General features: G+C 35.9%; 1 protein-coding gene and 1 long non-coding RNA gene across 4 annotated transcripts; both read left to right on the top strand.

The window, feature by feature from the left end:
• The first annotated feature begins 161 nt into the window (after positions 1 to 161).
• Positions 162 to 17,717, top strand: LOC121967443 (pre-mRNA-processing protein 40A-like). Of its 3 annotated transcripts, none has more exons than XM_042517679.1 (30): positions 162 to 290; positions 841 to 965; positions 3,296 to 3,384; positions 3,561 to 3,629; positions 3,712 to 4,038; positions 4,154 to 4,339; positions 4,453 to 4,529; positions 5,495 to 5,564; positions 8,811 to 8,863; positions 8,986 to 9,043; positions 9,135 to 9,490; positions 9,599 to 9,671; positions 10,572 to 10,664; positions 10,735 to 10,803; positions 10,915 to 10,992; positions 11,115 to 11,201; positions 11,278 to 11,312; positions 11,476 to 11,581; positions 13,624 to 13,704; positions 13,782 to 13,874; positions 13,936 to 13,989; positions 14,065 to 14,181; positions 14,271 to 14,369; positions 15,505 to 15,552; positions 15,629 to 15,721; positions 16,331 to 16,438; positions 16,550 to 16,614; positions 16,696 to 16,798; positions 16,978 to 17,271; positions 17,348 to 17,717. In XM_042517679.1, exons 3-30 carry the CDS (start codon positions 3,352 to 3,354, stop codon positions 17,480 to 17,482), a joined length of 3,060 nt encoding a protein of 1,019 aa, XP_042373613.1. In that variant the 5' UTR covers positions 162 to 290; positions 841 to 965; positions 3,296 to 3,351; the 3' UTR covers positions 17,483 to 17,717. The 3 variants fall into 3 exon arrangements, with proteins under 3 accessions (XP_042373613.1, XP_042373612.1, XP_042373614.1); XM_042517678.1 differs by having other exon boundaries at positions 163 to 290; positions 834 to 965; XM_042517680.1 differs by lacking the exon at positions 841 to 965 and having other exon boundaries at positions 167 to 290.
• LOC121967445 lies at positions 11,588 to 11,978 on the top strand. Its single transcript, XR_006107766.1, has 2 exons — positions 11,588 to 11,742; positions 11,831 to 11,978. It is a non-coding gene; the product is annotated as an uncharacterized LOC121967445 (long non-coding RNA).
• Positions 17,718 to 25,328: the final 7,611 nt, after the last annotated feature.

The following is a 25,328-nucleotide window of genomic DNA, read 5'->3' as shown; positions in this document are numbered from 1 at the left end:
TAAATAGTTTTATATTGAAATAACCACAAACATAATACATTATTTTGATACAATTAATACATAATTAATATAATCCAGATCAAGAATATAGGCCGGCCCAAGATGGCTCTGTTGGGCCACTCGAGCTAAATTAATTGGAATATCGTAAACTTTGATATTTCCTTTCCGTCTCTCGCACAAACCTAACTCCGCAAACCCCCTTCTCCTCCTCCGACGGCGTGGGCGAATCGGAGACGGAATAAAGGCTCTCGGTTGCCGCCGGCTCCGCCCGTTCGACCCGCCGGGAACAGGTAAATTTTCCTCCATTTGTCTCCTTTTCGTGTGCTTTTTCTTCATCTCCGGAACCCTACATCCATTCGCTGAGGTTTATCTAGCGGTGACGAAAATCATATTCTGTTATATGAGAGCACAGTCGTTGTAGTTTATTCTACCCATTTAGTGTGCGGTTTCTACCTTTTCCTAATCGGTCATTGTTTCGTGTGAAATGTCTCGTTTTTGTATTTGATCAGTTGAATTCTCAGTAGTAAAGCGTAAAAGGTGGGTTTTTTTAGGAAGGAGATTTGTATTCTTAAAAGGTTTAATGTTTCACTTAGTCGACATGATTGATCAAGTAACGTTTTTAAATTCCTCCCTTTGCCACTGTGTTAGGATGGAGTATGATGACTTATATATTTGGCAAAGAATGTTGGGTTAGTAATTTGTTGGCTCTACTTAGCTATGCAAGGAATTAAAGAATATTGATAGCAATTTTTTTATTGCCGCACTAATGTATCTATGGTGTTGTAAAAGTTTTACATTTACTGCTTGTTGTTTCCATTTTCCTTTTTCATAAGTTTGCAGGAGATAAACCATTTGGCCAAAGGCATTTGAAGGAGAATACCATCATAACAACTAATAGAGATTTGGTTTGACGTGGTCCTTTCATTTTGGTATTATGAAAAGACACTAAGCGTAGGAAGCTCAAGGTTATTTGGCTTTTTTTTTTTTGTTGCATACTAGTTTTCTGTATTTTGGCAATATTTGTTGTTTTAGACAAGAGGAACGCCAATGGGAGAAAAATTGAGGATGATTGCTTTTTGTCAATAGTTTCTCAATCATGCATAGGCTCAGAAATTCGTTTGTAATTTTTCACTCCTAAGAGGGTCCAACATCATTTACTAACAAGCAATGTTAAATGACAATGGATGGCATTATGAAGAAACTAGACTTAGGAATGGGATTTCAGAAAGTCCAAAGATATATTTGTGTGGCCTTCAAGGTTTGAAATGCCGTTCCGTGCCGCCTGGCACGAATGGTTTTTACCGTTCCGCCATGTCGCTGAAACCGGCACCGGAGGCATCCCCGTCTCGGCGGCGCCGGAGGAGACGCGGGACGCCTCTGTCGGCGTCGGAGGAGATGCGAGACGCCTCCGTCGGCGCCGGAGGAGACGCGGGACGCCTCCGTCGGCGCCGGAGGAGACGTGGGACGCCTCCAGCGGCGTCCCGCGACGCTTCGGCACTGAAGGCGTCGGGCGCGACGCCTTATGCGGCGCCGAAAGCGCCCGGCAGGGTCGCTGGAAGCTTTCGTCGACCCTTCCAGCGCCGCCGGACGCCCCCCGCGCGATCACTCGCGATCATCGCGGGCGCGATCTCGCGTACGTACGCGATTTTTTTCTTTTTTAATAATTATTTATTTTATTTAATTAATTTAAATAATTCCCAGGGAGGATGTGTGATATTTCGAAGAGGTTTTTATAAATCTTAATTAAATTATCCTAATAAAATATATAAAAAATATATTTAAAATTAAAATAAATTAAATAAATTTTATTAATTAATATTCTGAAAAAATAATATTTTAAATTTCATTTAAATTTTTTTTAAAATATATAATAATTCTTATTTATATTCTAATATATTTTTTATTATTTTAAATTTCATTTAAATTTTTAAAATTTTTTAAAAAATTCTAATAAATTATATTTATATTCTGATAATTTGTTTAATTTTTTACTTTATATTTTTTACTATTTAAAATATATATTATTTAATTAATAATTAATTAAATGAATAAATAGTTAATTTATATAATTATTATTAATATAAAGTAATATCTTGTATTAATTTATATACTTATTATTATAGATACTTCCATTTTAATTTGAATTATTGATATATCAATTCTATTTAAATAAAACTATTTTTAATTATTTTTTTCTAACAATATTAAATTATTCAATAATTGAGAACTTGTAATAAATCAATATACAACTTATTTTTATATACACAATAAACATATTTATCTTATAATTACTATAGATAAATAAAAAAAATACCAAAACTGTATTGGCACGACACGATACGATACCGAAACCGTATCGTTTCGGTCTGAGATCGAATCCTCGGCACGGGTCAAAATTTTAAACCTTGGTGGCCTTAGCTTGACAAAGAAGTTTACATTGTGTAAAACTCAATAGCATGAAGAAGTCTATATATCCATTCCTAAAATTTTGGTATACTATGGCTTGTTGCTATATTCGTTGTTTTATTAGGATTTTTATGCAATGAAGGCTCAAAGATTTCACTAGGAATCTCCTAACATTTTGAACTTGAAGATGGTCAAGATAATGTAATGAAGACATACAATGTAGAAGCACAAGAAGACCAGACAGTTGATGAAAGTTCACGCTGATATAACAACTTACATGAATGACTACAAAACCCTACAACAATACTTTATCATAGTCTCCTGCTGTTTTTTTTGCTAGCTTTGTGAAATACTTTGCATATTTGGAAAGTGCTCTACCAAGTAGTTTAAGTGTTTATTTTACTCAAGGAAAGCCATTCCCTCTCTTTTGCTAGAAATGACTTTCCCTGAGAAACTTCACGGTGATAAAAAAAATTACCAAACTATACAATTATACTACTATCAGAGTTTCCCACGGGCTTTTTGCTAGCTTTTCATATACATGCTTAGAGGGATAGTAGGCATGGGTAGATTGACTTCTCAAAAATGGATGCCTCTGAAATCTTCGCAACTCTATCTGGATCGGAGTTGTGCTTGAAATTTTCGGAAAGGATCCTGCAGAGTAGCTTAAATTTTTATTCTAGTGAAGGAAAGACATTCCCTCCCTTTTGCTAGAAATGACTTTCCCTAAGAAACTAGTACTCTCTAAAACCAAATTACAGAAATCTAAATGAATCAAAGTCACATTAAATCCAAAACAATAATGATGTTTTGGCATTGAAATTTGCATCTGTCTTCCAGGTTATTTTTGTTTTTCTGATCATTTTAACTGTGGAAATTCATATTCTAGGCCGACTTGGATTTGCAGCTGTTCATTCCTTATTTCCACTCAAATCAACCTGGAGAATGGCCAGCAACCCACAAGCCTCTGGGACTCTGGTAGGTGCTTCGTCATAAATGATTTGCTCGCTTATATTACTCTTATACATTACCTCTTTTGTATGCTTTGTAGCTGTGGTATTGTTTTCTGTAAGTGAAATTATTCATTTCATCTAGTTTCTATTTCTTTATGTGATTGTTTCATGGAAGTAATACACTATATTTGGTTTCCAAAGCCTCCTAGGCCTGCAGTTCTGGGGTCTGCTGGCCCACCTCAAAACTTTGCTCTGCCTATGCCTATGCAGGTAAATGCATCTTGCTTGCATTTACTCTTTTGCTTCTTTTTTATTTATTGACTCAGTATTTTCAATTTTGTGAATAATGCAGTTTACACCACTAGTTCCTCCACAGACAAATCAATTTGTGCCTTCTCAGCAATTCCGGCCTGTTGGACAAGGAATGCCTGGACCAAATGTTGCCATACCTAATGGCCAAACTCAAATGCCCCATTTTCCTCAATCAACACTGTATATGCCTCCAATGTCAGGCCAGCCAGGTCAAATGCCACCATCATCACAAGCGATTCCATTGCCATATTTTCAAGCGAACCGACCTATCGCATCTGGACCTCTACCATCACAACCAAATGCTCAAGTGCCTGGCAATTTACCTAGTTTTCCTAGTATGGGAATGCATCACTCTTCATCGTACACGGTAGTTTCTTTATGTTGTTGACATAAGCTATAAATATTTGCTGTTTATTTTCAATCTTGATTGAGTTTCACCAATTTGTTGTTTATGTTTTAATTCTGATGTTGGATTATTGCAGTTTGTGACATCTTATGGCCAAGCCCCAAACAATGTCATTTCATCATCACAGTACCAACCTGCATCACAGATGCAAATTCCCGCCCCTTCAGTAGCACAAGCCTGGCCTGGACCTGTCAGCATTACTCCTGTTACGCCTATTGTTCAGACCGTACATCAACCTTCAGCTACTGTCGTAGCACCTCAAGTGAGAAATTTCTATGCTTTTTTGTATAGATGATAAAATATTACTCTCTTCGTTGCTTAATTAGGCAACAAATATTGTTCTTTACCTTGGTCTTTTTTCCCTTGAAAATGTAGGCACAAAGTTTGCAACCTAGCTCTAACGACCATAATTCTTCGGATTGGCATGAACACACATCTCCAGATGGTAGAAGGTATGTAGTGAATGGTTTTGTAATTTATTACTTTGGCATCTCTGCATTGAATATCTGTCAGTATCTAGTAATGGTCTAATAGGTGATGTTAGTCACCAGATGTTACTAGCAACAAATCCGTAAATTTGAGAACTTTCTTAGCTTAAGCTTTTGGATAAGTGGTCATCAATCAGTCAGTGCATTAACATTTGGAGGTTATGTGTTCAAGTTTTTACCTTCCATCCTATAATAGAATCTTCATTATTTGCTTGTGACGGCCTATTCGTACTCTGTCCGACATCTTTTGTTTTCATTTTTTATTAAGTCAAGCTATCAATGAAGCTTAGTCTACCTTGATCTTGAGGCAGAGTTGCCTTTAATTTTATAAATTGGCTTTTTTTTTATAATACGGTTTGAGCTTCTTAGATAGGTTGATGTTACTCAAATCACTAGAGTTGTGGGTCATATTGTAATTCACTATCAATAATTATGTAGTGCTATTTGCTTTTATCATATTTATCCATATCACATATTAGTTGGTGATAGGGGCATGTCTTGACTCAGACCTAGGGACTTGTCAAGTCATTGCTAATTTTGTGGGTAGGAATCTTACCATTCCCCCTTGTCTCAAAAAGTGCCTCAGGTGATGGAGATTCCTTGATTCTTATATGAGGCTTTGAGATTCTCCTTATCTGTCCTAGTTTGGAGCTGAAAGTCTTTTTTTTTGTTTATTGATGTACTCTGATGAGGGAACTTTTTTTAGGCATTAACCTGGACCTATGTCCTTGTATAGGTATTGCATGTTTTAGGTGTAAGTTCCTAAATCTATTAAGGATTCTAATATAAAATGCATTTTGAAGAATGGAGATTTTTAGCCTTCTTGGACCTTTTAACTAGCTCTTCAGTGTCGCTAAAATTGATTCATCTTAGCTGCTGGGCGTTAATATTTTTTTTTGGTTCTAATTTTCTACAAACTGGTTGTTTAGGTATTATTACAATAAGAAGACCAAACAATCTGTCTGGGAGAAGCCGCATGAATTAATGACTCCTGTTGAGGTGAGTCGATTGAGTAAATGTCACTTTGTAGTATTTCTGAAGAACGTTCATATATATCATTCCAGTGGTTGGTTTTCACTACAGTTCGTTTCATGAATCTTGACATTTGTAACAACAGTGTTATATAATTTTTTTTTTTATTTGTATCCTCTGTTTCTTTGCATGTTCTACTGGTTTGTAGATGTCTTTTGGCACGTCTGGAGCAAAAAACAACTGCTCTATATGGTCATTATGAAGGCGAGGTTTCACTTTTCTCAAGGCAGGCAATCATTGCTATTTATTTTTATTTTGTCAAGGGCCTTCTTTTCAGTCTAATGCTTGAGTTGGTGTAATATATAGAAGGGTGATTTATGTAGAAGGCAGAAATCAACCATGACCTAATGTGTTTGTTTACAACCATTGAGATGTGAATATTGTGGTTCAGCCTGATTTCTTGTGTTTCTAGTGCATTTAGAATCTGGTAATCTGTTGTTTTGTTGCTTTCTCTTAATTAAATCACTACTCTTAGATATGATTGTTGCAAATCCAATGTGCCATAACATTTTAATCTAATTAGTTTTAAGTTTATTCACAGGTGAATTATTTTATTTTTCTCAAGAGGTATGGTTTCCTGGGTTGTTTGTTTTCTGTACTACCTGTTTCATGAACCTATTATAAAAGTTATTTTATTTGCAACTTTGGAATGTATTTTCAACATCCATATTTCTGGCGGTGAGATCGTTTTAGCTATCATTAAATGCTGAAGTATTGTTCTACACTCTATTTTAACTGTTTTGCAATCTTTATTTCTTGATATCCTAATTTAGATATTTTTTTCTCTCATTCTTGTCGCTTATCTGAGCTACCTTGCTGCTGATTAGATGTGCATGTACATATGCTATGACTGTTTTAGTCTGCCATGTGTTCCTTCATTATGTTAGCCAGAAAATGAGTTTTCTGAAATTTCTCAGCTTATCAAATGGTGTAGCCTTTGAGGCACAATTACAAAAATTTCAATTAAGTTGCAACTGCCTTTTACATAAGCTTTTATACTTAGTTAATAGTTATCCTTGTTTTATTGTCCTTTTGGATTCAATTTCAGAGTCTTTGGTTTGTAACCTTCTTTATTATTTTGGTTTTTGTTGTAATTAGTTTGTTATAATGTTTAGTTGTCTTTTATTTTCTATTGTGTACATTAGGTTGGCTTTGTCTTGTTAACTTGAAGTTTTGGAATTTCAAGTGACTTGTCCAGCTGTATAAACCTTGTAGGTTCAACTATCAACACTTTTGGGGAATCTTATCTTAGCAATTAATAACCAACGGGCTTCCTTTTGGTATACTTTTCTAAATGGAAATCCTTGATATAGATAATCTACTTGGCAATCAATTTTCTGTCATGGCCTATATATCTTGTCTGCATGTTCATGTCAAGGCTGCAGTAATATATTCTAGGCGTTGGCTAATAGCCAAAGCTGATACTTTATTCTTGAATATGTACGGAACTGATTGGATGTCATGTCTTTCTTTGGAGATATACCTCCACATTCATGTTATACGATCCTGATTGAGCTATTGCAAACTCGGGGTCCATACTATGAAAGTAGAGGCAAAAGGCAATATTTTTGTGTATGATAACATGCTCTTATGTTTCTGCTAACAAGACACCATGTTTCTGTCTGTTACGGTGATTTTCATAAAGGCAGTGGCTTCATCATTTCTTGATACAATTTGCAACGAATATCTCATTGTCCATAATGACGACAGTGAGTGCATTTTCCTTTTCGTGTTAACATGTTAACCCATATCATTTTTACTTACTCTGAATGTAGTATCTCTTTCCATCCAACTCTATTAAAAAATTGAAACATTGCTGATGTGCTCTGCTGCTGTAGCATGGTATTTATTATGCATGAAACTAATTGGCCTATTTGTCCAATAAATGATAATATGCATGCCAGCTTGGTTGTGTCTTATATTCTACAAAGCAATATTTTTCTCTTCACTATTTTATATTTAAACTGAAACCATTTTGTCGGTAATAGACTAGGTACATACCACTTTGTGCATGGAGCAATTTGCTTTTGAATAAAATAAAAAGACTATTGGTAATGTTTAGGGTCTTCATCTGATGCCAGTTGCACTGCTTGATTGGAGAAAGATACATTTGGTGTCGATCTGTGCCAACAGGCATTATGGATCAACTATGTTACGCTGATCTGCTACCTTTCTTCCGCTTATTCCTTTTCTCCTTGTTGTGCCTCTTCAACTTTTTCGTGCCAGACCATCCATATTATTCCACAGTAGAATAGGAACACCAGTTGTTGTTGCAATTTCCCTTCTGCCACTTTTTGAATGCAGCAAAGCTATCTTGTCACCTTTACCATGGATCAAGTACCATAAATCTGCATTGTTGGCAGCAAAGGGAAGCGTGTAGTGAATGACCTCAGCACATCCATGCATATCAAGCTATTCCATTCCATGACTTCACCTGATCTTGGGTTCATGTCTGCAGGCAGAGAGGCCTTTTAAAGAGGCATGACTAGGTGCTAGCCTCACCCTATGTGCCTTTTAGTAATTAAGGCAGATGAGTTTGCGTAGGCACAAGAAAGTCACTTGAGCGTGCACGTCTACATGTCAAATTGAAGGTGCACTTAATAGCACCCCTTATCATTCTACCTAATATGTTTGACCTTCTATGTCCATGTTTTCGATAGCCAGTAAGACCCTGGTGTTTCCATGTTATTGCTTAACAAAATAAGAAAAAAAATAAAAAGCTGGAAATTTTAAGGTCTGAACTTTTGCAGTCCACTACTGTAGCAGATAAGCTATAAAAATATCATCTTTCATAATCAACCTTATTTATTGTCCAATAAGAAAAATCAGTCAAAAATAATACCTACATGCTACCAAAATAGTAAGGTGAACTGGTGGAGGTTTACCTGATAAACTAAAGTAAATAATTTTAAGGTTCTACATGTATCTAGAGATAAATAGTTCTAATTCTTTCTTGTAAATTTGACACCACTTTTTAGTCATCTGATTAAATTGGGTGGGCTGTGGTTCAGATCACCTGATAAAACAATGTTTTATGACTAAGAGAGAATATTTGTTGACTTCTATTTATAGTTATGCTCCATGCACACTTTTTTTGGATTAAATTAAGTCATATATCCTTCAGTAACTCGTCACCTTGCTAGTGTTGGTTTGTCTTTTTTCCTATTTACTTGAAATTAGTTTTGTTAATATTTCTAACATTCATTTTGGCAGAGGGCTGATGCATCAACTGACTGGAAGGAATTCACTGCTGCAGATGGTCGAAAGTGTGTAATTATATCAGTGTTCTTTTTGTAGCTTAGTATATCTGTGTCAATGTAATTTTTTTAAGTTGCATCTTGTGTTGTTTGGAAAATGTATAATTTTTCTTGCTTCTTATGTGATGTAGATACTACTATAACAAAGTCACAAAGCAATCAAAATGGACAATGCCTGATGAACTCAAGGTTTTATCTTGTTTTTTTGTTTAAAGTTATTTTTTGGCTTTAAACTTACTCTCTTTCTATTTTTCCTCTAAATAATCTATTCCTATTTTAGCTAGCTCGGGATCAATCAGAAAAAACAGCAACTCAGCTACTACCAGTAGAAATAGGGACACCTGCTCCATCTGTTGCTTCGACTATTCCTTCTACCGAAACCTCTTCCATGAGCACTTCTCTGCCCACTGTAACAGAGGTGGTATCTACTTCAAGCATAAACCCCTCTTTGATGGAATCATCTAGTGGTGCAGAAACATCTATGGGAATCAATTCTAGCTCTTCTGTAGGAAAAGAAAACGAAGCTGATCTACCAAATCTTCACTATCCTGCAAATTCAGCTCCTGATCTAGTTCATTCGTCTGCAACTGCTGAACATACTTCTGTTGTCGTGGATTCTACAGCCACTGAGATCAAGTATGGAACATTGTGTGTTCAGGATGAAGTGTTTTCTTTTCTTCACTTTTTAAGTTTTATTTTATTGTACTGATGCCCATATTTATATTATGGAATTGTATGTTTTAGGAGCAATCAAGACAACAACTCATCCCTCACAAATACCTTGGGTGTTCATGGTGAAACATTTCAGGAACAGGAGGTATGACAAAACCTTGCTACAATATACTTTGATTAAGATTTTTCATATATGGGCTTGGATAATGGATAATAGAACAAATGAAATTACAGTTGGTTTCCCTTTGTGCTCCAAAGACTTCTACCAACTAAAGCTTAAAATTGATTTTTTATAAACATTCATTCAGTCTACTTGCTTTGTAAAGCTTGTAGTTGCTGGATGATTATGAGGATGGAGAAGGTCTGGGTAGGTTTGGTGAAACAGTGGAATGTAAGACAGGTTTGAATGTAGTGTTTGTATGAAGGCTGAATAGTGAGAAGAATTTCGTTGTTGAATTAATCAGGAGGTATTCAAAATTTCAGTAGGAATAACTGAATATAGTTGAACCTTTTGTTGTGGCTAAGCTGGCAATTTATCTGAGAATCTTCAACATGCTTTTCAAAGAAGTTTGTGGTATAAACTAATTTATATGGACTAATCAAATTTATATTTTTTGACTTCCTATTCGTTTTTTCTACCTCATTACTTCATTGCTTTGAAGCTCTTCACGCATCACTGTGCTACTCCCAACTATTCAGTTGGCTGTGGATCTTATCTTTCTTTTGAACCCCATCTTTTAGATCTTTTGAAATTTGTCGGCCAAATTTTTAGCCAAGATTGGCTGCTGTTTTTCTTGCTTGATTCCTGTAATGGAGCAATTAATATGTTTGGTCCATTAGTTCAATAAGTGCCACACTTCAGTGTAGTTTCTATTCATTCTGCATCACACAGCAGGTTAACATGTGGTTTATCTTTTTATTTTTTCTATATGACCTGCCATCCTTATGTTGAATGCCATTTTTGAGTGCTCTTGCCTTATCCGCCTATTCACTTTTATAAATGCATAAACTGTAATGTTTTTGTTAATCTCATGAATATTTTTAGGAACCCAAAGAACCCACACCTCTTGTTGGTAAAGACAATGTTAGGTCATCTGACGATAAAGCATTTGATGAACAAGCTTATGCTAATAAGTTGGTAAGATACTCATCTTTGCGGTTGGATGCTTCTTTTGTTGGGGTTCAAGTGTAACACATTCTTTCTTTAGGAGGCAAAAAATGCTTTTAAAGCTTTACTTGAATCTGCCAATGTTCAGTCTGATTGGACTTGGGAGCAGGTGTGTCATCTTTTGCATATTTTGAAGGGAAAAATTGATATGTTTTAGTGGAGTCTTTTGCATTTTATTTATTTGTTTTCCATTTAATATCATTAGTTTGAATTTTCTTAGGCAATGAGGGTCATCATAAATGATAAAAGATATGGTTCTTTGAGAACACTTGGAGAAAGGAAACAAGCATTTAATGAGGTGAACTGATGAATTGATTTTCAGCAGCTAAAATGTTCTAGTTGTCTGTGTATATGTTCTATATCTTATGAAACTACTTTGCTATCAATTTCCTTGTTCATTAAAATTACTATGTTTGACAGTACCTTGGTCAAAGAAAAAAACAGGAGACAGAGGAAAGGCGCATTAAGCAAAAGAAATCACGGGAGGATTTTGTTAAGATGTTAGAGGTATGTGTCATTATTCTACCAACAAGGTTGATGATCTTTTTGCCTTTAATGATTTGATTTATACTGTTGTGTGCAGGAATGCAAAGACCTTACATCATCGACTAGATGGAGGTTTGATGACTTTTTATGTTGTGGTATTATTAGAGGTGCTATTAGATAAATTTTAGGTTGAAAGGTTTCTGCACTAGAGTTTAAATCTCTAGTTCTATATATATCTTCCATCTTTTTCAAATCTCTTATAAAATCCACTTATAAGTCGATCCCATCTGTGCAGTAAAGCAATAATTAAGTTTGAGGATGATGAACGATTTTGTGCTGTTGAACGGCCAAGAGAACGTGAAGATCTTTTTGAAAGCTACATTACCGAGCTACAAAAAAAGGTTGAAAATTTGAAATTTTATATTCTTATTTATTCATAATCCTTTTTCTTATTTTTCAGATGCTTGGTTCTATTAGTTAAAATGAATCATTCTCCAGTTTCAATCTTGATTCAGTTTCTACCTGCTTGGGAAGCTATTATTTTTGTTTTACCAATTGGCAAGTGAGGAATATATTTTATTAAACCAAAAAGTTCGTGTTCAAGTTATAATTCCCTTTTGCAGATAGTGATTTGTTTACTGCCCTTCCAGTGAAACTCTACAATGATGAATGAAACCTAGAGATAATTAGACATTGCTCAAATATGCAAAAGGAACAATAAACTGAGACCAGATGTGCAGTAATTGATATCGTTAGAACCCAGCCACTCTTCACTGGTTACACTGTTTCCAGAAAAGGTATTGCCCACTCCATGCCTCTCCAAATGAAGCTCTGCTTTGCCTATTCTGTGCTGTATGCATACCTCTGCATTCAAAAAACATGTAGGAAGCCTGCACTGCTGCAAAAATTCTAACCTTTTATCCTATGTCCCATGGTGTTTCAGAATTCACCTGTTCTCCATCACAATACATAAGAACTAGCAACTATAGCAAGTATTATAATCTAAAAATTCTTTTAAAAGTTCAAATACCTTTCGATTTTCAAGAACCGCCAAAACCCTTGCAGTTCTAATAAACTAGAATGCAATGTACACCCAACATGAGCTTCAAATAGAATTTTCTGTTTCTGCTCCAGTCCTAAGCTAATGGAAAGCTAGGAAAGCCATCACATATATCCAAATCCATTATAAATACAAAATCCCATTTAAGTCAAACTGATCCAGTATAACCTGTTCCAAAAAGAATCTGGCCTGCTCAAATTTTATGAACCAAACATAATTTCAGAATGCACCAACTACTGTGATTTTGACATACTACAACGTAGATCATCAAACACATGAACAGGATTCGTACACTGCCAAGTGCCAAGATATCACAACTCCTATGGTAATTGTCATCAGTAAACATATTGACAAGATGCCACAACTCTGCCCATATGGAATGGAGAAACCCAACTGGGCACTAATATCTTGAGATTTAAGCACTACAAGATAACAGCTCTCCATAGCACAAGAAGCCTCATAAGAGCCCATCAATCTACCATATGATGTCATGAAAAGGAAATCCACTTCCAAGCTCCAACAACAACATTCACAAAAGAAAACCAGCAGCATGGCTAGATTTGTTGTCTTTTGTTTCCGATCATTTGCATCCTCAAGAAGAGTGCTATATTTATATTTGAATCCATACATTATTAGGTTAATCTTCTGTTAAGTTGTTGGCATCATGGGTTATAATGCACTTTCAAGTTTTTCTTACTGAACTTCAATGCTTCCTGGTTAGCCACTGATGTAGCAACTAATTAATGACAAAGTATACCACCTTGTTTGAGTGTCTGAACGTGCCAGCTGCTATTACATTTGCATCATTATTTCCTAAAGGATAACTTGACCTACAAATGCAATTGCCTCTTTTCTGGGACCATTTTTCACTCCATATTAGTAAGTTTGAGTTAGAACTATTGACTACTGATGATGGATACAGTTGCATGTTTACTCTTGGATTTATGACGATGGAGATTGTGTTTTTCTAGTACCTTTGTAGAACCAATGATTCTACAAAGCTATGCAATTACAAAATGGAAAAATTATCATCGATTTTATTCCATCAGTATTGTCATTTTTTTGCATGTTAAGATATGGTTCACTTGACTTTTGTTGGCCACATTTGCTCTTTCCAAAATTGTATTGGCTGCATTATTATGCGTAGCAGCAATGAGTTGGGATTTATGCCATGACTTTGAATTGAATAACTTCTATGCCAAATAAATACTGTTTTCTGTAAATAGGTAGATCCTTGTCCTTAATTTTTTCAGATTTTTTCTCCGTTAACTTTCTTGATGATCATGTTATGTTAATACTGTTAATTCCCTCATTGTGTTCAAAGAACAGTTTAATAGTAAAATAATAGTTCTTCAAATTAATTGTGTTGGATGGATTTTTCAGGAAAGAACAAAAGCTGCTGATGATCATAAAAGAAACATTATGGAATACAGAGAGTTTCTTGATTCTTGTGACTTCATTAAGGTATTCTAACTACTTAGTATCAACATCATTGTACCATAAGGAATACCACAGTATTGTTTTAACTTGCTTTCCTTCAGGCAAATAGTCAATGGAGAAAAGTTCAAGATCGTCTCGAGGGTGATGAAAGATGCTATCGACTTGAGAAGATTGATCGATTAGAAATTTTTCAGGTCATTTGTTATTTTTCATTCATATAGAAGTATTTTTGCTGACTGCTGCCATATTAAATAGGAGTATGTACGTGATCTGGAGAAAGAAGAGGAGGAAAAGAGGAAAATACAAAAGGTTGGTCTTATATTTATAAATTATTCTTTTCCTGACTCATTCAATGTAATTTTTCTTGGTCACATTGACTTATAGGAACAAATTCGACGAGCAGAGCGCAAAAACCGTGATGAATTTCGCAAGCTTATGGAAGACCATGTTGCTTCTGGTGTTCTTACAGCTAAAACTCAATGGCGTGACTATTTTTCGCATGTAATTTGTGTTTCTGCATTGGGTTCACATTCTTAAATTCCTATACATGTACTTTTGCACTTTGTATTTAAATTGGCACTTCCTTGCAGGTCAAAGATTTGGCACCTTACTTGGCTGTAGCATCAAATTCATCAGGCTCAACAGCTAAAGATTTGTTTGAAGATGTTGTAGAGGAACTTGAAAAACAGGTTTCGTTTTCCTCTACCTTTTTTTCTTCTCATTTCCTATGGGGATCGAGTAATTTTAGAACTATTTTTGTACTTACTAGCACTCTGTGAATATAGTTGACAAATTAGTCTAGTTGGTCAATCATATTTCTCTTGCAAATTCTTATAGTGCCGTATTGTCCCTTTATTTCTGTGAGATTGGTTTGTGAATAAACTGGCGAAGTATCAAGAACCAAGCTTTGTTTTCTCTTGGAGTTTTGGTTGTTCAGTGGGCAGCAATCGGGACTAGTCTAGGATAGGCAGAAGAATTGAGTATCAGGCTGTATAATAAAATCTGAGTATCTACCAACACCTAACCTGAGTATCAGACCTTTGTTTGACCAATATATTTGATATTGCCTCAATGCTGGTTCACAAGGGGTTCCTCTTTGTCTATTCTGAATAATTAATAAAACATCAGTATTACACGTAGTATTGCAGTTGATTGGCACTTTTGTCAAGTTAGTATGGAGTCGCTGAGGATGCTATTTCCTGTACCTTAAACTACATCTGTATCTTCTCTCTAAGATTTAAGGTAATACTTAGATCAAGAAAACCTTGATCGCTGTGTCTTGCTTTCCCACATGCTCTTTCGTCTCTTTACGTCTTTCATCTGGATCTAGAGGAAGCCTCATGTTTGCCACATTTTGTATGCTGCCTAAAAAACATTGGAGGTGGTGGTTACTTATGCTGCTTCTGTTTGTGATTCTGACAATGCCCCAATGTGCTATGAGTTGGAGAAGTGCCGGCAATGATTTGTCTCTAGGTTTTTTCCATCTTGGATTTAGCTGGATTGGTTTGTGGCGCCTGAAATGATAGTTTACTCCATGCCTTCTTGAACCACACCTGTGTCTTGCTAAACTATCATATTCTGTCTGTAAATCTTTTTTTGTCTTTTCTGTGCCACATTTTAATCTTTTGTGCTGGAATAATGAATATGAAACTAGCCAAATGGAAAGAAATAGAAGCATTATGTCTCTATACTGTATACTTATTGCTTCGTATTGAACTAATTTGTTTGACTGTTTTATCCCATTCTCCAAACATTTACTTAATTGTCAAGACTCAAGAAGGGAGCCGTAGCTTAAAGTTATTGATTCATTACTTTATCTTGCAGTACCTTGAGGACAGGTCCCAAATCAAAGATGCAGTGAAGATTGGAAAAGTAATCATTTTTTTTTTTTTGATTCTACATAAATTTATCAGACGTGCAGGTCCCTTATGCTATGTACTCCATACAGATTACTTTGGCTTCATCATGGACATTTGAGCAATTCAAGACTGCTGTGGCAGGTATTGGTAGTTTGAAAGGAATACCTGAGATAAACTTGAAGGTAAACCTTTTTTTTTTTCGTCACATCCTAATCATGTGATTTATCTGTCTTATTATTTTATGTGTCTTTAATATGCCGAATGTGGAGTATAACATTATCAAACAAGCATTTTATCATGAGGTAAGTAGAATAGTCCATATATTTGGAATTTATTGATGTTTGGTTTTCGAATATTTAATCTATTGATATGTATTGTTTGCTCCATCAACTATTCTTGGGGCCATGGTTTGGAATCTACTATCATGCAAAGTGGCACGATCAAAATGTATTATTTCAATAAATTATCAAAACTCCATTCTACACCCCTTGACATGTTACATGTTAAAATGAATTAAAAAATGTCCTTGTTTTTGTATCTTATGCTAATACAAAGTTTGAATTTAAGGATTTGAATGTCTCTCCTTTTATTTTTTCTTCACATGTTTATCCTTTCATTTCTAATTCACCATTGGCACCATATTTTGGAACATTAGTATGGTTCCGAAACAGATTGAGATTCTAGCACAGCTCAAGATTTTGAACCTTGCTTGGAGCATCTCTTTTCTTCCCAAAAGCCATCTTTGGCTGACTTATTATTGTGTATATTAATCTTCTGTCGTTTATCTGTAGCTAGCATTCGATGAACTATTGGAAAGGCTTCAGGAAAAAGAGGAGAAAGAGGCTAAAAAGCGCCAACGTCTTGCAGACAGTTTTTCTGATCTGTTATACTCAATCAAGGTACTCATTCACTCACCTAGCCCATAATGTACTGCGGGCATTTGATTTCACTACTGCATAGTGTTTCAATATACGATCTGGTTAAATCTTGTTTTTCTTGTTTCGTTGAAGGAATTAACTGCCCACTCAAATTGGGAGGAAAGCAAATTACTATTTTTAGACAGCCAGGAGTATTGGTATTTATTGCTGAATTCATTGTTGCTGCCTAACATACTTTGATCTTCTTACCATTGATATTTGTTGCTTCTTGTGCTAAGGTCGATAGATGATGACAATTTTGCAAGAGAGCTTTTTGAGGCCTACATTGCTCAGTTGAAGGAAAAATTGAAAGAAAAAGACCGCAAGAGAGAAGAAGAAAAGGTGGCAATTCTTTTTTCCATTAACGATTTTATCTACTGAAATTTGCTTCCAACCTATATGTTTATGAGTTTATTGATCATTCAATAATTATAAGCAATGGACACTGTGAGTTTTTTTTTGGAGGGTTGCCATATGACCCCTGAGTATCTATCCATTCACATCTGGATATGACATTACAGCTGAAAAAAGAGAAGGAAAGAGAAGAGCGACGGAAGGAGAAAGAGAAGGAAAAAGAGAGGGAGCGTGCTAAACAGAAGGGGAAGGATCGGACTAGAAAAGATGAAGCTGAGAGCGATGATGCTGATTTGGTGGATGACTATGGCTCAAAGGATCGAAAAAGGGACAAGGAGAAAGAAAGGAAACACCGGAAACACCATCACAGTCATGCTGATGAAATAAGCTCGGGTAAGGATGAGGAAGACGAGCACAGGAAGTCCAAGAGGCACAGCAGTGATCGAAAGAAATCTCACAAGGTATCATAGCATTTAATTTAATTATTTATTTGGATAAATATTACTGCTGCACAATTACTAACTTGGTGTTTTGCAGCATTCCCATGCTACAGATTCTGACACTGAAAATCGACACAAGAGGCATAGAAAAGATAGAGATGGATCACGGAGAAATGGTAGTCACGAAGAACTAGAAGACGGAGAAGTTGGAGAAGATGGAGAGATTTGTTAGTTCATTCGAAGCCACCGTACTTTTCTTTCTCTTTGCACTCATCTGTTAGGACATCAGGAAGCTCTTACATTATGGCTTATTTACATTTATGTTCTATAGATGTTACCGACTACTAACTTTTTGTCTCCGTCATGTAGAAGATAACCTTTGTTTCTGTTATGTAGAAGGCTTTGACGTGCAGAACATTTTCCTGTATTTTCTCTGTTCGCAAATAACAACTGGTAATTTAAGTATATATCGCCGAAATTCCAAATGATTTCCATGTTGCAGGAGGCACTAACACATGTGACTGCCTACTCACTTCAAGGTAAATTTGATGAACCAAACAGTTTGTTCCACGATATTCTTGTTTACTCAAGAATTGGGTGTCGAAATGCATTGCCCTTTCTTTTTGACAAAACAGTTCATTGCATGAATCTGGATTTAGCAACCATTCAGGTATCAGATTGCTTCTGAACTTTGCAACTATCAAGAACTGCATGATTGTTATATTTACTTCATATCTGTACCTTATAGATAGCTACAATCATCTTACGGTATTTGAAGGCTGTATGAATCACAGCCATGTACTTACCTCTTGAATTGTTCTTCTTAGATTGGACTGTTGTATTATATATGGATTTCCAAATTTGAAGACAGGGTTCCTTCAAATTTGTTTTTGGATTTCCGATAATGTTTTCAATTTTATTTATCAGTTCCAGAATGAATTATCATACTATAAATTGGGCAAAAGAATAAAAGAAGATTTGTTTATTTTTTATTTTTGTCAAATCATTATGTTCCTGCCTTTCCTTTATATTGTTATTAAATCGCGCCATTATCTCTCCCTTGTATTTATTTTGATTCATTTAAAAATTAACAATATTATTAAAATCTGCTCTCTCTCTCTCTCTCTAGGGTTAAGTTAAAAGACATTGCGGAAATGTTTTTTTTTTGTAAAAATGTAAATAATATTTATTAAAATAAAAGATATTTACAAATAGCATCACAACATTTAAAATTCAAACGGATTTCAAAGTTTAAAAGTTAAAATCTCTAATTTCCAATCCCACTCATCTCATCGTCCTCTTGTCTCTTGCTTTCGCCTTCTCATCTAGCGAGCGACTAGCAACACTACAAAGCCCTTCCCTCTCCTTTTATCACTTTCATTGTAGGTAAGATTGTTGCCGATAACCCTCTGAGTCCCCTCGTCCTCACGCATGCTACCGTCAATGTGTGACAGACAACACCGCAACCTCTCTTCAATTCACCCTCACCATCCTTTATGTGAAGGATTGCTAGACTAGGAATCTCAAAGACAAACTTGCTTGCTTGATTTCTAGGGTTCTAAAGAGTTGGAATCATTCGGCTGAGAAGGAATGACAGTTTGATTTCTAGGATTTTAGCTGAGAAGGGGCACAGTGGGAATGACCACCGAGCCTCTTGCAAGCAGGTAATTCCCCTTTTTTTTAGAAGTTTGGTTAATTCGATTTTTGTTAGAATTCAATCGAATCAGTTGATTTTAATTTACTTACATAAATTTATTTTTATAGCATAATTTTTTCTTAATTGAGAATTTGAAGTGTATATATATATATATATATATATATATATATATATATATATACTTCAAATTCTCAATGCCATTAAAACCGTACAGAAATGTTTATTTTTTTTAAAAAAAATGTAAATATTATTTAATAAAATAAAATAACATCACAACATTTACAGCGTAACAAATTAGTTAAATCGAATTAACTTGTCAAAATTAAAAATGCAATTAAGTTAATTTAGAATTTGATTTATTTAAAAAATATATATCGATTATTTTGAAAACTATTTTAAAAATTCTTTCAAAATTATTTAAAAAATTATTTTAAAAACTATTTTAAAAAATTCTTTAAAAACCATTTTAAAAATTCTATAAAAATTATTTTAAAAATTCTTTAAAAAACACTATTTTAAAAATTCTTTTAAAATTCTTTAAAAACCATTTTAAAACTTCTTTAAAAATTATTTTAAAAATTATTTTAAAAAAAAACTATTTTAAAAATTTTTTAAAAATTGTTTTAAAATTCTTTAAAAACCATTTTAAAAATTCTTAAAAACTTATTTTAAAAATTCTTTAAAAAAAACTATTTTAAAAATTCCTTAAAAATGGTTTTAAAATTCTATAAAAACCCATTTTAAAATTCTTTAAAAATTATTTTAAAAATTCTTTAAAAAAAAATCTATTTTAAAAATTCTTTAAAAACTTTTTTTAAAAAAAAACTATTTTAAAAATTCTTTAAAAACTCTAAAAAAATTTCTTTAAAAACTATTTTAAAAATTCTTTAAAAAACTATTTTAAAAATTCTTTAAAAAACTATTTTAAAAATTTTTGAAAAATTATTTTAAAAAAACACAATTTAAAAAAAAAATTCTTTAAAAGCTGTTTAAAATATTCTTGAAAAATTATTTTAAAAACAATTTAAAAAATTTTTTTTTTAAAACTATTTTAAAATTCTTTAAAAACTATTTTAAAAATTCTTTAAAAACTCTTTTAAAAACAATTTTAAAAGTCCTTTTAAAAATTATTTTAAAAATTCTTTTAAAAACTATTTTAAAAATCTTTTTAAAAATTATTTTAAAAATATTTTTAAAAACTATTTTAAAAATTCTTTTAAAAACTATTTTAAATATTATTTTAAAAAATTCTTTTAAAAACTATTTTAAAAATCCTTTTAAATATTATTTTAAAAACTATTTTAAAATTATTTTAAAAACCTTTTAAAAAAACTATTTTAAAATTCTTTTAAAAACAATTTTAAAAATTCTTTTAAAAATCCTTTTAAAAACTATTTAAAAATCCTTTTAAAATCTATTTTAAAAATGCTTTTAAATTTTTTTTTTTAAAAAAAACTTTTAAAACTCATTTTAAGAATTCTTTAAAATACTTTTAAAAATCATTTTAAAAAATTCTTTTAAAAATTATTTTAAAACCCGTTAAAAATCACTTTAAAAATTATTTTAAAAATAATTTTAAAAAAAATTAAAACTCATTTTATAAATTCTTTTAAAAATCATTTTAAAAAACTTTTTAAAATCATTTTAAAAACTCTTTTGAAAATTATCTTAAAAACTTTTAAAAATTCTTTTAAAAATTCTTTTAAAAAAACTTTTAAAAAGTATTTTCGAAATTATTTTAAAAATTCTTTGAAAATTATTTTAAAAATTCTTTTTAAAAACTTTTTAACTCATTTTAAAAATTCTTTTAAAAAAATGATTTAAAACTCTTTTAAAAATTATTTAAAAACTATTTAAAATTCTTTCAAAAATTATTTTTTAAAAAAAAAATATTTAAAAAAACTCTTTTAAAAATACATTTTAAAAATCCTTTAAATTTCTTTTATTTTTACTTTAAAATTTCATTTTAAAAATATTTTAAAATTGTTTTAAAAAATTTTTAAAAACTATTTTAAAAAAAATTAAAAGACATTAAAAGTCAGTCTAAAACTAAAACACTTAAGCTAATTAAAACTTTAAAACTTAGACTAAAAACTTTAAAATTAAAGTTAAAAACTTAATTTTAAATTAAATTAAAACTTAACATTATAGTTGATGCGATAAAGAGAATAGGGCATTTTGGACATTTTACATTAATAGGTTTTGACTTTAACGGTGGCACGGTTCACCTTTGAGAGAGGAGGGGGGCTTGAAGGTTTCGTGCTTGAGCCCGCCGTCAGGAAGGGGATTTCTTCCTCTCACGCTACAGGCCAGCGCCAAAATCAGGCTGGCCATTCCTTTCCTCCTCCTCTCTTATACTTCCTCTTAGCGCCACCACTGGGAGGAGGGAGCTTGGTCGGGAGTCGCCACTAGGAACAGTGGAGGAAAGGGGGTTTCGATGATCTTGGTCCACCGCCAGAATACTCGACGAAGGAAGCTCCTTCGCACACCGCTCCTCACCGATGTCGATGGCCGTCCTTCTTCTTTATTTCTCCTCGACACCATCTCCTCCCCTCATTATTCTCTCCGCCTTGAGCACGTCCAATAGAGGACGCTGCTTGCGCCGCCTTCACCGCCGGCTGCGCTCGCTGCTCGCCGGCGCTAACGCCACTGAGGAGGATAGCTACCATCTCCAGCGGGTGTCGCCACCGGCTGCCACCGCCGCCCCTTCCGACGGTCCTACAGCTAGCTCCGGCGTCCTGACAGTCCGCTTTGACAGCTGTACATTTGTTGTTTCCACTGCTTTTGGTGCAGATCCGGCCCTCCGCGGTGTTTCTAGACATCCGTTGTGTTTTCCAGCCATCGAGCAGTGATGTTCTGCTATTTGTATAACTGCTATGATGGTGAGACATTTTACCAGCGGACCTATGAGCCGTCAGTGTGTGTCGTAGCCCGGCCTGCGAGCCGAGGATATATTGTGACTTACATACCGCCTTGCGGATACATGGCACACCGGATTCCACGTCGCTGCTCCTAGATTCGGTTCCTCTGCCGACTCATGTCCATCCGTCCGGTAGGGCCATGACGACTCGATCAGTAGCCCGACTAGTTCATCCATCCATCCGAGGGTGCCCCCCTGGGCCAGGGTACATCATCGTACATTTCCTGTATTTATTTCACTATTTTGTTATTTGTATTTGACTGCTCATATATTTTTGGGATTCGCCTCGAGCACCGAGGTACCAGAGACCGGGGCAACCCGGTCACTGGATACAGGCACTGCTGACCGGAGGATATCTGACGACTCAGTCAACATAGCTGACAGAGCACCATCCGGGTCATGGGGATGCGGTCAACCTTCCAGACACGTCACACCGGCAGACCCGTCTTCTCAGCTTCCCGACATGATCAAATTGGCGCCGTCTGTGGGAACGCACCTGGTCGGGAACGTGAAGATGGACAACACCGAAAAATTCTACCATCCTCATGATCTCGGTCAATTTTTTACATTAGCTTTTCCAATACAGTTATATGATTTGCCCTAGTTCCTCGATCGAGGACCCTCGAGCCGATCGGCCGGGCGTATATTTTCCGAGCCACAGGCTCGATGTCGAAGAACCCCGAGCCGATCGGCCGGGCGTATATTTTCCGAGCCACAGGCTCGATGTCGAAGACCCCCGAGCCGATCGGTCGGGCATATATTTTCCGAGCCACAGGCTCGATGTCGAAGAACCCCGAGCCGATCGGCCGGGCGTATATTTTCCGAGCCACAGGCTCGATGTCGAAGACCCCCGAGCTGATCGATCGGGCGTACATTTTCCGAGCCACAGGCTGGATGTCGAAGACCCCGAGCCGATCGGCCGGGCGTATATTTTCCGAGCCACAGGCTCGATGTTGAAGACCCCGAGCCGATCGGCCGGGCGTATATTTTCCGAGCCACAGGCTCGAATTCGAAGACCCCCGAGCCGATCGGCCGGGCGTATATTTTCCGAGCCACAGGCTCGATGTCGAAGACCCCGAGCTAATTGGCCGGGCGTATATTTTCCGAGCCACAGGCTCTATGTCGAAGAACCCAAGAGAAAGGCCAAGAAGTTTCTCTCAGTTATGAAGGCACAGAGGTTGATGGATTCAGGATGTACGGGGATCTTAGCACACGTAATCAGCGCCAGTCAGGACAAGGACCAACAGCTAGCAGAGGTCCGAGTCGTATGTGACTACCCAGCAGTCTTCCCTGAAGAGTTACCAGGCCTAGCACCAGACAGGGAGATCGAATTTGAGATAGAGCTCATTCCCGGTACAAATCCTATCTCCAAAGCACCTTACCGCATGGCTCCAGCAGAACTGAAGGAACTTCATGAGCAACTACAGGAGTTGCTTGACAAGGGCTTCATCCGTCCTAGTCACTCACCATGGGGAGCACCTGTATTGTTCGTGAAGAAGAAAGACGGGAGCATGCGCCTGTGTATAGACTACCATGCACTGAACAATCAAGAACAGGTATCCTCTTCCCAGAATAGATGACCTGTTTGATCAGCTAAAGGGAGTAGCAGTGTTCTTTAAGATAGACCTCAGATCGGGTTATCATCAGGTGAAGGTCAAAGAAGGGGATATACCTAAGACAACATTCAGGACTAGATACAGACATTACGAGTTCGTAGTCATGCCCTTTGGTGTGACCAATGCTCCAGTTACTTTCATGGACCTCATGAACAGAGTATTCAGGGAATATTTAGATAAGTTTGTCATCGTGTTCATCGATGATATTCTTATCTATTCAGGAACTCAAGAAGAACACGCAGAGCACCTGAGAACAGTATTGCAGACCCTTCAGCAGAACCAGTTATATGCCAAGTTCACAAAATGTGAATTTTGGTTAGATCAGGTGTCCTTCCTGGGTCATATCATCTCAAAGGATGGTATCATGGTAGACCCCAGTAAGATAGAAGCTGTGAGCAACTGGAAAAGACCCAAGAACGCCAGTGAGGTCAGAAGCTTTCTGGGATTAGCAGGTTACTACAGGAAATTCGTAGAGGACTTCTCCAGGATAGCCTCCCCACTGACATACAGAGGACTGTGAGAACAGTTTCAACGAGCTGAAAAGGAGATTGACCAGTGCACCTATTCTGACTCTACCAGAGAACGCAGATAGCTTTAACATATATAGTGATGCCTCGAAGTTGGGACTAGGAGTAGTGCTGATGCAAGATGGCAAGGTGATCGCCTATGCCTCCAGACAACTTAAGGATTATGAGAAGAACTATCCTACTCATGACCTTGAGCTTGCAGCAGTGGTGTTCGCTCTCAAGATTTGGAGACATTACTTGTATGGAGCACAGTGCAGAGTGTATACAGATCATCAGAGTCTAAAGTACTTCTTCACTCAGAAGGATCTGAATATGCGACAGCGCAGATGACTAGAACTGGTCAAAGACTACGACATAGATATCCTCTACCACCCAGGAAAAGCGAATAGGGTAACAGACGCCCTCAGCAGGAAGTCCAGCGCTACCCTATTATCTCTAGCAGCCATGTCACCGCCCCTACAGAAGGAGATCTCAGATTTCGGTCTCGAGCTCATAGTCGGACAGCTCTCTACTATGACATTAGAGTCTACCTTGCTCGGTGACATCCAGACAGCTCAGGAGTAGGATCCTGAAATTCAGAGAATCAAGCAAGGTTTAGCAGAATCAGAAGGTGGAGAGTTCAGAATATCAGATAGCGGGGTGTTATATTTTGGTGACAGGCTATATGTTCCGGAACAGGAGGAACTACAGAGGAAAATCCTAGACGAGGCTCACAAGACTCCCTATGCGATGCATCCTGGCTCTACCAAAATGTACCAGGACATGAAGAAACGTTTTTGGTGGCCTGGGATGAAGAGAGACATCGTCAGCACCTGCCTAACCTGTCAGAGGGTTAAGGCAGAACATCAGAGACCAGGGGGAGTTTTGCAGCCCACACAGATACCAGAATGGAAGTGGGAAGACATTTCTATGGATTTTATAGTGGGATTACCCAGAACCACGAATGGTTTTGATACCATCTGGGTAATAGTCGACAGATTGACTAAATCAGCCCACTTCTTAGCTATCAAGATATCCTACTCCATGGAACAGCTAGCTCAGTTGTATCTCAAGGAGATCGTTAGATTACATGGAGTCCCACGAACCATTATTTCAGACAGAGATAGCAGGTTCACATCACACTTCTGGGAGTGTGTACAGACAACTTTGGGCACGAAGTTAAAGTTTAGCACAGCCTTCCATCCGCAGACAGATGGACAGACGGAGCGAGTAAATCAGGTACTCGAGGATATGCTCCGAGCATGTGCCCTAGATTTCAAGGGAAGTTGGTGCAAATATCTGAGTTTAGCAGAATTTGCATACAACAACAGCTATCAGGCCACTATCGGTATGGCACCTTATGAGGCTCTCTATGGGCG

This window comes from Zingiber officinale, chromosome 3B (assembly GCF_018446385.1).
Source record: "Zingiber officinale cultivar Zhangliang chromosome 3B, Zo_v1.1, whole genome shotgun sequence".
Classification (NCBI taxonomy): domain Eukaryota; kingdom Viridiplantae; phylum Streptophyta; class Magnoliopsida; order Zingiberales; family Zingiberaceae; genus Zingiber; species Zingiber officinale.
This window is presented reverse-complemented; position numbering and strand designations above follow the sequence as displayed.

Coding starts and splice junctions, on each gene's coding strand:
- LOC121967443 (XM_042517679.1), top strand. CDS start 3,352: ATGGCCAGCAACCCACAAGCCTCTGGGACTCTG. Junction 13,705..13,781: donor ATTCTTGTGACTTCATTAAG/GTATTCTAACTA, acceptor GCTTTCCTTCAG/GCAAATAGTCAATGGAGAAA. Junction 16,439..16,549: donor ATCTGTTATACTCAATCAAG/GTACTCATTCAC, acceptor GTTTCGTTGAAG/GAATTAACTGCCCACTCAAA.